This window comes from Rattus norvegicus, chromosome 10 (genome assembly GCF_036323735.1).
Source record: "Rattus norvegicus strain BN/NHsdMcwi chromosome 10, GRCr8, whole genome shotgun sequence".
In the NCBI taxonomy this organism is placed as follows: domain Eukaryota; kingdom Metazoa; phylum Chordata; class Mammalia; order Rodentia; family Muridae; genus Rattus; species Rattus norvegicus.
The window spans coordinates 57,192,286-57,204,636 of NC_086028.1; the positions used below are offsets into that span (position 1 = coordinate 57,192,286).

General features: G+C 50.9%; 1 protein-coding gene across 4 annotated transcripts in view; it reads right to left on the reverse strand.

Annotated features, from left to right (window-relative positions):
- Pitpnm3 (PITPNM family member 3) overlaps positions 1-12,351 on the reverse strand; it is a 91,957-nt gene that overhangs the window by 19,056 nt on the left and 60,550 nt on the right. For 2 of the 4 annotated variants that reach the window (XM_039087319.2, XM_063270035.1), the window contains 6 exons: positions 8,333-8,409; positions 7,778-8,013; positions 4,811-5,000; positions 4,328-4,450; positions 3,762-3,946; positions 630-802 (listed from right to left, as the gene is read on the reverse strand). In XM_039087319.2, coding sequence (XP_038943247.1) covers positions 630-802; positions 3,762-3,946; positions 4,328-4,450; positions 4,811-5,000; positions 7,778-8,013; positions 8,333-8,409 — 984 coding nt within the window. Of the gene's footprint in view, positions 1-165; positions 602-629; positions 803-3,761; positions 3,947-4,327; positions 4,451-4,810; positions 5,001-7,777; positions 8,014-8,332; positions 8,410-12,351 lie in introns of those variants that run through there. The other 2 variants (XM_039087320.2, XM_063270036.1) reach the window with 2 other exon arrangements.

The window sequence follows — 12,351 nt, forward strand, 5'->3', positions numbered from 1 at the left end:
TCAGAATAGGCGAAGCACTTCCTACACTGGCCAGCAGGTGTCTCCATAGAAGCCCTTGCCTCCCACCAGTCCTAGGTCAGGAGCTAGGGTGTGAAGCACTCTAAGTCTCCTTGGCAACACAGAGACTGGCCAAGAGCTCTGCCTCTCCTTGCTTCAGCTCCTCACCTCAGAGCTTCAACGGAGAGCAATGAATGACAGTCTGAACTCCTGTCCTCAGACTCTCTGTAAGGTCATCAAATGACATCATGTGCTTGCTTTGTAGGGGCTGGAAAGGTGCTACAGGGCAAAGGTCCCAGTGCTAGTGTTGGTAGAGAGGTTCTGAGACCCATGTGGCTGCAGGCAGTCTGCTGGACACAGGGAGGGAGGGTTTGCTGTGATAGGGTGAATGTTTGTGGCCTACATTCTCATGGGGCATGACTACAGGACGGAGGAGTGATTAATAATCTAGGGGCCCATGGAAGGGACAGTGAAGTCCACCGAGCTGCCTCATCTTTGCCCAACCTGGGAAAGCTGCTTCTTCTCTCCCCAGTTTCTTTCATTTCTCTGTATCCAACTTGCCTCCATCACTCTGTCCACCCTCCCACTCCCCCAGCTTGATTCCCCTGAGCCATTGGCCTACCCATACCCACCATCTATCCCAGGCAGCACTGTCCTCCGCATGGCCAGGACCAGGCCCAGGGGTGAGCCGAAGAGGAAGAAGTCAGATACGTCAAAGTCAAAGCGACCCAGGCTGACCTCAGAGAGCTGGGGTGTGCCAGCAGCAGGAGCCTCGGCCTCATCCTTCAGCACACTGGAGTGGATGCTGCCAGAGAGGGGGACGGCAGGTCAGAGGAGAGCCGGGACCATGGGGGTGTCCGCCTAGCAGCACAGAAACATTCCAAGGGCAGGGTGCCCAGCCCTCTGTTACTGGAATGGGACTCAGAACCAGAGACCACTTTTGACACCATCCGCAGGGGCTCATGACTTAGCCTTGGCCATCCGGGCTGACATTTGGCTGGAGCAGAGTTCAGCAAACATTTTCTGCATGGGCCAGGTGGTGAGTCTGAAAGATTTTACAGGCCACCTGCATCCACCGCCTGGACTTACTCTGCCATGCCAGACAGCCGCAGATCATGCTTAAGCAATGTGTGTAGCTGGGACCTGCTACAACCTGGCTGAGCCCTGGAGAGCATCTGAACATCCTGCACCCCTGCATGCTGTTTGTAACAGCCACTCTAAACCCCTGCACTTTCCACAGGAGGAGCCTGGCTGCTGGTGGTGCTGTTAGCAGCAGGGTTTTAACCGTAACTCATGTTCCAGGCAACAGGCAGGCACAGGTGCAAATAGCCCCACCTCCCCACTCCCCTGAACAGATGCATTAGAGTGGGATCCCTCATTCTCATCCCAAGAGCCTGGGATACCCCAAGGAATCTAGCTTGTGTTTAGCCACAGAAGCCAAGGCTGCCTCCCTGGTCTTCCAACAAGCACCAGAGCCAGTAAATAGTTAAACCGTGACACAGGTTGACAAGACAGATCAGTCATCCCCTGAAAACAAAGTCATCTAAAATCCTCAAGTTAGAGAAAAACTTACAAAATAACAGTTAAAATGTTGCACGCAAGGCTCCACCCTCAGGAGTGAACCAGCATGCAGCCTTCTCGCACTGCCTCCTGCTCTCTCAGCCAATGATGATGAGGTTTAACTATGTATACTCCATGTACGGCATGGTCCCTAGACACTTGCCAACTACTTAATTGCCAGAGAAACAGCCATCTGTTCCTGCACCAGAGGGGAATGCTGGCTGTGTTGTGCTCACTACTTAAAGTCGTAGATGTCTGACTGATGGCTCTTCAGATCTGGGCTTTCCTAAGCGATGCTTCACGGATGAACCAGAAATGTTGAGGTTTTCATCTCTCAACCCTCCTTTGTATCTGGATGCTATTCCAGAGGCTGACTCGATAGAGGGGCCTTGACATTCATAACCCTACAGAGCCTGCAACCTCCTATCCCACCTCCAGGAATCCATCTGCAGGAAGAACAGAGTCCTATCCCAAGACCACTGTGAAGGCCAACCCCTTTGCATATATTTCCTAAAGTTAATGTACCTGGAAGAAAGTTTAATTTATATGTTAGGCACATTAAGAGAATGACTAATAATAAAATAACTTATAATAATACAATGTGATAAAAGTTATATAGGTGTATCTTGCGAAATACTATATTTTCACATTTTCTCTCAGAGAGGGCACCCTGCAGCTTCTCTTTGTCATATCCAAATCGCCAGCATAGTCATTTACCCTTAGCCTTTGGGACCCTCACAGAGTAAAGCAAGGATTATGTGGCGCCATGACGGTGGATCTGATTCCCTGGCACCAGAGGGGAATGCTGGCTGTGTGTGGTAGTGAGTAAGCAGCGTAGATGGAGTGGATGCACTGGACAAAGGAGTGACTGGTGCCCAGAGCAGGACAGCACGAGACCTCATCATGCTGCTTTTCAGAGTTTACAAGTTACAGTTTAGAACTGATTTACTTCCGGAATTTTCTATTTGGTATTTTCAAACCGTGGTTGGCCGACCGTAAGTACGTGAAACCACAGTATACAAACCACAGGTAAGTCAAGATTACTGTAAGTCTAGCAGATACATTCGTGTTTGTGCACAAAGGTCCATAGTGTAGGAGCTAGAGAGCTGGTTCAGTGGTCGAGAGCATTGTGCTCTTGCAGACAACTGGTCCCCACCCCCTCAGGCAGCTCACGACCACCTGCAACTCCAGTTCCAGGGAATCCACGCTCTCTTCCGGCCTCAGCAGGTATTTGCATGCACAGACACACAGACACACGGACACATAAGTAAAACTAAAAATAAGCTTTTAAAATATATATCCAATGTAGTGCCTTTTATAGCAACAAAAAACTGAAACCCTCCAAAATATCCAATTAGTTGGATTAAGAAAGTAGTTAATGCCCAATTTTATGCTACATTAAAAATATTTACCAATTTGTTTTAATTATTTGGGGGGAAGGTCCCAGTGTAAGAGGTTTTCTGTGTTTTAGTAAAACTATATACAAATTATGTAAAATAAATACTGTTCTGATGGTGCCATGATACTTGCAACTTAGGAGGCAAACAAAGGAAAGTGGAGAAGGGTTGAAAGCAGAGAACTGAAGAAGAATGAAAAGGAAAAAGCCCCTCCCCCACCACCAATTTAGGCCCATGTTCAGTGCTCATTTCACTCCTGAATAAATGTGCAGGTGGTTTGTTTAGCTTCTCAACAGCCATCTCTTGTAGAAAGTTAAAGGTAGTTTGTGGGGTTTGTCATGGCCACAACACCGAGGTGAGGACAGGGAGAGCAGACTGCTGCCCCAGCTCTTCAGGGCCCAATGGTATGACTTCTACTTCTCTGAGAAACAGTAAGTATGAACCCTGGGATAGTCCACCAAGAACACCCCTCTCTGTGGCCTCACTAGATTGGTCAAGCTATTCAAGAAGTGGCTGGGCAGCCCTATCCTTTCGCAGAGAGGAAGCCAAAGCCCAGAGAGGTGCAATAGACCACGCCCTGGGTCTACAGGTTTGAAAAGAGCAGAGACAAACAGAAAATTCCCTGGTGTGGATACAGGACCAATGACAAGTGGCCCTGGTTCCAGGAATCCCATGCTATCCGTGAGTCCCCGGGAGAAGTGTCCAGGATGACTGGCTGGTCACAGGCCCTGCTGGTGGGTGACTCTGAGCCAAGGTCCTTACTCTCACGGATGTTGTGATGCTGTGATGCAGCTGGGGGAGGGTTACCTTGAGAGGAAGGCGTGATGCTGGGTGATAGCCTCGCAGTCATATGTGGAGGAGTCGCTCTGTTTCCGGGTCAATGGCCTCTTGGGGTCCTCATCCTCCACTCCACTGGAGACATCGATGTTGCTCTTGCTAAGACGCTTGCTGCTGGCCAGATTGCAGTCCTCCTCCACCACCACAGGGGTGTCCTTGAGCAGAACATGTGGCAATCACAGGGGTTCTAGGGCCCTGCCTCCTCCCCTTGGCATAGGTGAACCCCCCTTCACCAAACATGTGCTCATGGTGGCAATTGGTGGTTTACACACAGCCCACCTCCTGTGGCCACAGGGATGGACCATCAAGTGAAGAACTGGGCAGCTCTCTAGGGAGACACACATTAGCATGCATCTTCTGTTTCTTGGCCTGTGCTAGCATGCTATTCCCATTTAACCCTTTGTACCATAGGTGCCACAACGCCAACATGAACCCCTGGAACTGCCTTCCCTGGAGAGCCACCTGATCCTCTGCTCTCAATGTGACACACACAGGGACATCCCCCTCTACCATCCCCCAGCTTGACCTGACCATACCTGGGTACTGCTGATGCTCCCCTTCCGGCTGCTACTGCCAGGGCTGTCCCCTGAGGGCCCCGCACTGTAGCAGATGGCATCGAAAGCCAGGAGGCCGCCCACACAGTCCCCGATGAGACACACCTACAGAGGTACAACTGGGTTGCAGGCTTACCTGCTGAAGCCCTCTCGCTCCACATCCAGTCCCAGTATGGGCATGCTCCCACGAGAGAATAAGGAATCTGTCCTAGTGAGTTGCTTAGAGCACAAATGGAGGGTAGGCTTGTCTTGACAATAGATTTCCTTTGGGGTCAATGGTCAGGGAGTCAGACTAGCTAAGGGTCAGCACAGACTCCACATCAGGGCATGGGGATCACCTCCTCCCCATCAAAAGCCTCCTTCAATCTCAGATGCTACAAATCTAGCCTGCCTTGATCCTTGCAGCAGATCCCTCCCCTTTTAGATGGCAGCTGGCACAGAGTGAGAGAAAGCAAGATGCCCTACCTGCCCATTGAAGCCAATCCCATCAGAGGACTTGAGAAACTCGCCATAGATGTGGTTGGCTCGCTCGATGACAGTGGCAACAGCATCCTGGTACTGTGGGGAGGAGATGGCCAGCAGGGGAAGGGCAGCCAGGGGAACGTGGTCCTGGCTGGTACTGAGGCAGCCCTCGTCGTGGCTATAGGGGTTCAGGCTGAAGACAGGGGGGCCCAAAGTCAGCCTAACCAGGACCAAGAAATGAATGGCACCGGCCTTTGGGCTCCTTGCACCATGCCCAGCTCCAGAGACATTTAACGACCCAAGAAAGGTCCATTGAGGCAAATCACAATGGGACAAGGGGAAAAAAGATAAGGACTCAAGGCTATGCTGACCCCATATATGCCAGCCCATGCCAGCCTGTGCTGTGGCATAGCCATGCTGTCTGTTGGGAGCCTAAAGACATCCCAGTTCAGAAAGAAGATAGAAAATTAGCTAATGTAGAACAGTGTGGGCAAGCAGAATCGTGATAGACTTCCTGGAGGAGGAAGGTGATAAGTTAGACTCTCAAGAGAGGCTTTGGGAAACTGAGAAGGGAGCTGGGACAACGGCTCCGGTGTAAAGGTGACACCACCTAACTGCGTGTCTGTTTGATGGTATGTTCTATGTTCTGTGCTCAGGGGGCATATCCTCTGCTTCGTCGGTTTTGCAGAGAGGGCTGGGGACCTGCATTACAGAACTCCACTCCCAGAGGGCACTATGTCCCTCCATCTCTCTCCTAGGATGTCCCTCCCTCTCCAGGCAGCTTAGACCCACCTGACTTCCCATCCCTACCCAAATTGCCTCTGTCCCCTGGCACCCTTAACCCTGATGCATTGTTGGGCCTGACTGGTTAGAACAGACACAGAGGAAGTCTGAGAACTTCCTACCCGAGGCCATCAACCTGCCCTTACCCCATATGACTAGTTCCAGAGTGCCTAACGCTCTGAGCAGACTGGACCAACAGAATCTAGGACAAGTGACAGGACTCAGGCACCTTCAGCAGGTGGCAGTGTCCTAGCAGTGTGCCATGCAGGTTCCCACCAACCATTTCTCATCTCCAAAGAACACAGATTAGAGGAAACAAGCCTCGATTGCAGCCAGAGAGATTTTAATTAGCCTAGAAGGAGCTCCCTCCCAGCAGTGATTACTGGTGATTAATGGCCCTGGCAAAAGCTGCCTGGGGGAGAGGTAAGCTCTCTCCTGCTGTCCCCTCAAACAAAGGGTCATCCATCTTCCTGGAGATAGGGATGACCCAGTTCTGGAGGTCAGCCATCCTGGGGGCTGGGGGTGAGAGGCAGGGATCTTGAGATGGATTGTGGACCAACAAGATTAACTCTGGGACTGCTGTGAGTGTGAGGGACTGGAGCCTTACCACCAGCTCAGCCGCTCCTTAATCCTACAGCGGAAGAGCAGTAGCAAGCCCTTGTCTAAGCAGATTCCAGGGCCCCACCCACTCTGCTGCTCCACGGGAGCCTGCACATCTTGCCTTTGACATGGGTCACAGGAGAACTGGGGCAATTGGCTAAGTTGGGAAGCCACAGACCTAACGTGCTTCCTGTCTTCTGTCTCTGTAGAGAACCACCTGAGGGCATCCTGGGAACTCAGGAGCACCAGCCTCTGAGCTCTGAGAACCATTCAGAGAATGAGCAGGAAGGGGAAAGTCCAACCCCTGCTAGATCCTGGGCCACTGGAAGTGAGAGATGGAGCTCTCGTGCCATCCCACACTGGAGTCCCTGGAAGCACACGTTTCCCTTCTCTTGAGAGCTTGAGTGTACCCTGAGGAAGAAAGGCTAGAGGAGAAGCTTGAAGGAAGGAAGGACCTTCTGAGGTCATATGAGGGGAGCGTGAGAAGGGGGTGCCAATAGCTCCCTTTCACCCCACCTGTGGAAAAGTCTGGCTTCCCTGCTTTAGTAGCAATAATGTCTTCTAGGCCACGTGGGCCCTGCAGGTGCACAAAGCCTGTTTTGCAGACACTGGGAAAGAAAGCAGGTGTCCAACGGGCTCCAGGTACCCACCTCCAGCCACTTCAGTAGTGACACCTGGGGCACTGGGACACTGGAGCCCTCAAGTCCTGGCATGGTGGATGAATGTCTCGGCAGGACCCAGTTCCCACAGAGCCCTTGGACTCTCAGCCTGTCCCTCACTATCACCCTTGTGCACCTTGGGAAGGACATTTTGGCACTTGCAGGAAGTAACCTAGTGTTCAGCCCATGCTTCTGATGTAGCAACCTTCCCCTGCTGTGAGTTAGGACAGGACATTGCCCACCAAGAGGAAACAGAGGCTAAGTGTGGTCCTGGGATATCACTGTTGCAGCCAGTGACAACCCCGATCTGTACGGACACTTCCCGAGCGCTGCGATGGGTTTAGACCCACAGACCAGCACCAGCGCCCTTACCCTCTGGGAACCCGTTAATAACATTATCACCTCCATTTTACAGATGGGGGTCTTGAGGTAGAAAGCAGTGACACAATTCCCCAAGCTCTCAGAGCCAGGATCAAGACCAGGCTGACCATAGAAGAAATACGCTTAGCCACACGATGACATGGGAGTCGACTTCTCTGGGAAGACTTCCTTGACTGAGTGCCAGAGTGCCTTGGGCTAGTTTCCTTAGAGCGTCTATCCCTACAGGGCAGTTCTCTGGAGTGAAGCTGCCATGGTGTGACTTCCAGCTCCATTCTCTGGTTAGTTGGGGAAATGGATAAATCTCTCAAAGCCCGTTTCTTATTTCATTCAAACGCAAGCACGGGAAGTGGACCTAGGCTAGCACAGGGATCCTGGCATCCCCAGGTCTCTGACAGAAGACTCTTAATGAGCATATCCCACTAGAGAAGCTCTCAGCAATTCTGACGACACCAGACAGGCCTCAGCAGGTGCCCCCAAGGCAGGGTATCCCTCATCTCGCACCTCCCACACCGAACTCAGACCGTGCAGACAAGCCAAAATGACTCACTTAGAGACGAGCGAGAAAGCCTCCGAGCAGATGGCAGGACAAGGGACGAACTTGATGAGGATGTGTCCCAGGGCAGCAGGGAAGTGGGCGCGCGTGACCTTCTCCAGCACAGAGCTGAAAGTGTGAATGTCGGCTGCTTTGCAGGAAGGGTCACCAGAGCCGGTGTCCAGGACGTTGCCCCCATGCAGCACCAGCAGAAGGACATGTGTCTTGCAGGAGCGCTGTGAGCAGCCTTCCTGAGAGGGACATGGCAGGGATAGAGACAGGCAAGCAGCAGGCACTCAGGAGAGGGGGGTTACGGCTGACATTCCACAACCGCTGTGGGACTGTGGTGCATCCCGAAAGCTACTAGGAGGGCCAGACCCTCAATGGACAGCACAGAGAGTTGAGTCGAGAGTGACTCTTATGCCTACGGGAGCCTGAAGCCCAGAGAACAGCAGGGAGCTACCCAAGGGTCATACAGCCAAGAAGAACAGGATGGAAGTTAGGCAGCCTGTCTAGCCTCCTAGGGTTCTTCCTACGATGCTGGCCGGATGCCTCCAAAATGCAGCGCACCTCGACATCTTCGTGGATCTCAATGCTTCCTTGGGCTGGGAACTTCTGCCTTCTAAGGGACACCCGATATAGTTCTCCTGCAGAAAGGATAGAGAAGGGATGTAGCAGGCTCCCACTACCCTAGTGCTCCTTAGGTGCTGCTGGCAGCATCTGGGAGGGGTCCTGGTTTATTGGGATGCTAGAATTATAGTCCAGGCCTCCAGCTCTTGAGCCTATACAACACAAAATGGCTTAGCCCTTCAAAGGGCCAAACTGAGGCCAACCATCACAGACAGGATAGCCTAAGAAAGAGCTGTCCTTTTTACTTCACCAGTAATGGCAGTCCTGGTAGAGTCCTATGACATCCAGGAACTCGAGGCAAATGCCCCTTGAAAACAGTTGGAGAGCTGCTGTGGTTCATTTCGTCTAAGTGTGACCAAGCTAAAAGATGTCCCATGCCTCCTGGATGGGCCTTTAAGGAGCTTCCAGGAGAGTTTAACTCTGACCCCAGGGGCTGAATTGAGAAGATTCAGTCCCTGGGGTAAGCAGACATCATCTCTTCTGCTGAGGCCCGAGCCTAACAAAAGGGTTGGAATGGTCATAGTGTTGTCCCTAGGATATTATGTTTCTGAATGTCCACCTTCCGGCTGGAGTTAAGGGCTTACATCCCTAGCTCCCCCAAAAGCTCAGGCCTCTGAGCTTAGACAAAAACTATATTACTATAGTTCACAGGCTTTGTATGACTGGCAGATCACAGGACTTGTCAGCCTTAACTGCTGTGGAAATCCAGCACTCATTAGACATTTTTCATCTTCAGTTTTGTTTTCCTGCTTTGGGGAGAGGCTGTTGCTGATTTTCCTTTTATTACATTGTTTGTTTGTTTGTATATGTGTGTGCACATACACACATACAGAGGACAACCCACAGCAGTCATTGTTTCTCCTTTGATCGTGTGGGTCCAGGGATCGACCTCAGGTTGTTAGGCTTAGTGGCAAGTGTCTTTATCTGTGGAACCATTTTACCAACCTGGTTTGTGGTATTGGTGGTGGTGGTGGTTTTCTTTTGTTTTTTTAACATCTATGAGTATTTTGCCTTTGTGTGTGTGTGTGTGTGTGTGTGTGTGTGTGTGTGTGTGTGTAACATGTATGTCCCTGTTATCCACGAAGGTCAGAAGAATGCAGAACATCAGATCTCCTGGGACTGGAGATACAAACAGTTGTGAGCCACCATGTGGATGCTCACGGTTGAACTCTACAAGAACAAGTGCTCTTTGAACACTCTGAAAACGTGTCAAGTTTGCCATCCCAGCCCTCTTATATAAAATATCTGCTTGGGACTGGGGATGCAGCTCAAAGGTTGAGCAATTGCCTAATATGCCGCAACAAATAAACAAACAACAAATAAACAAAACAGTGAAATCTGGTCGATGCTTTCAGTGGGATAGCAGGACTCTGAACTATAGGACCATGACCAGGGGGAGGTGACTACCCAGAAAGGGAAGGCCACCGTCTGGGATGATGCTGGCATCGACTAGGAGCTTTGGGGTCACACAGAACTGCTCTTCTCATTCCTGCTAGCTGCCTAACTCAACACCTCCAAGGGTTTTTTGGGGCCCCTCAGCTCCCATTGCTCTAATACAGGGGTCTATAGCTAAGAATAGAATCTGCCGCTTGCTTCTTAAAGATTTTTTATTTTATTTATATGAATACATTGTAGCTGTCTTCAGACACATCAGAAGAGATCAACAGATTCCATTACAGATGGCTGTGAGCCACCATGTGGTGGCTGGGAATTGAACTCAGGACCTCTGGATGAACAGTCAGTGCTCTTAATCTCTCTGAGCCATCTCTCCAACCCTGCTGCTTCTTTTTTGTAAATAAAGTTTCTTTGAAACACAGGCAGCTCATCCATGTGCACATCACCTATGACTGCTTTCACACTGCGGCACCTGACTTCAATAGTGGCAACAGATTCAGCCCTCAAACCCTAAGATATTTATTCTCAGGACTTTCCCAGAATAATGTGCCAATCTTTGATCTAAGGCCCGTGCTCCTCACTTCATCAGACTAATCAGACTCTCCTATGGAAAGAGATCTCAGACATCTCATAGCCACCCTTTACTTAATGATGCCTGCCACCCCAAGAGCCCTTCCTTCATCCAGCCCACCATGACTCCTCTCCCCTCCCCCAGGAGATGGATACTATTGTCTCTGTGCCTGAAACTCACCGCTGGATTGTGAAGCACTTGTTTGCTCTGTCGATAGGGAACTCACCTTCTTGCTCAGAAGTGGACTTTGGATGAGGATAACCCTCCCGTATTTGCCCTCTGACCTCTACAATGTTTGTGGGGGCCTTTCCCATGGCTCTGTAGGCATCCCTAGCCAACCAAGGTCTGGGTCAGCATTCCCCAGCTTGGTCCAGGGAGAACTATCTGCAAACACTTCTAGACAAGGAGTTGTTCTCATTGGGGAAGAGCAGTTCTGAACCCTGGGGTAGGGGCAACTTCCTTGTGAGCTCAGAGTTGCTTCAGTGTGGATGAAAATCGTTTCCCGAATGGGGCAGTTTGGCTATCATGAGAAGGAGGCCAGGACAAGCACTCCTAAGGCCTGGCTCTGCCTGCCGCCTTCTAATTCGCTTATCTGTTTTTGTCATTATCGCTATAGATGAATGAGTGCATGCATGTGTGCATGCATTCTTGTGTGTGCTTTGTATGTGCATACATGCACAATTGCCACAGACTGCATGCGGAAGTAGGAAGATAACCTCAGACACTGGACCTCACTTTTCACCTTGTTTGAGACAAGGCTACCTACAACCTTCTGGGAATTCTCTATCAATTTCCCATCTCGCAGTAAGAACGCTGGAATTACAGACACATGGTCTACCGTGTCCAGCTTTATGTGAGCTCTGGGGATTCGAACTCAGACATGCACACTTGCATGGCAAGGGCTTTACTCATTGAGCCATCTTCCCGACCCTGGCTTCACACTTTCATTTTGGACTTTTATTGAGACAAGGTCTCCCTAAGTAGCAAAGGCTGGCATGGAGTTCTCCATCCTCCTGTCCCTGCCTCCTGGGTGCTGAGATTGAAGACCAATGCCATCCTTCTCTCTAGCCCTTCTGTCTTTTTCTGAGTACAAAAAAAACCTGGCCCTGAGCCTGAATAGGGGAGGCCTGGGTTCTGCACTCAGGGCAGGATGGCAGTAAACGACCACAGGAATGGGCCCCCTTCATTGAGCCTTATTAAGGGTTGGCATGTGTTAAGTGAGCCATTTCCCCAGCTGCCTTCTCAATTTAGACGGCTCTTGTCCTTGGTCCCATTTTACAGATGAGTAAACTCTAAAATCTTGAGTTTACAGATCCCAGGTCTTTGGAGCCAGCCAGAAAACAAATAAAGCCAAGAAATCCCCACTAGAGGGCCCCACCTCCATGGATGATAGCACTGGACCAGGTGGTACCCTGCCCTTCTGATGGAAGCTGCAGGCTATCCCTCCCTGAAGAAGCAAAATGCAGAGAGCATCTGAAAATTGAGTCCAGATCCACTGCTCAAGTCTTCTCTTTCTACAACAGGAAACCATTTGTCACGGGGATAGGGTGTCTGGAAAGAAGCCAACACCTGCACGAAGTTGTAGCCTCTTGAGCATGGCTGCCCCTCTGGAGCAAGCGATGGAGGAGTTGGCCAAGGTCAATAGCAACAGTGAGGAGGGGGATAGATGGGGCATCCCCACCTCTGAGCCTGTGGTCTCCAAAACCACAGGCCTTGAAACCGAGACATGGCTTTTATCGGCTGTGTGACCTAAGCCTGTTTTCTCAGGAGAGCAGGAATGCCACAGTCATATTATAGCTCCCTTATGGAGCCGCAGTGACGATAAGAGTCTCTATGGGTAAGGGGGCTTTAGAACAAGGCGTGTAATATGACACCTGTGATCTCTGTTAGCCTCTATTGTTATCCTTATTATCTAGGGTGCGGGGGAGGGGGGCATGGCTGACAAGATGGGCTGGAGGCTGATAGGGACAGGACCGCCTCCACACTCCCTGCC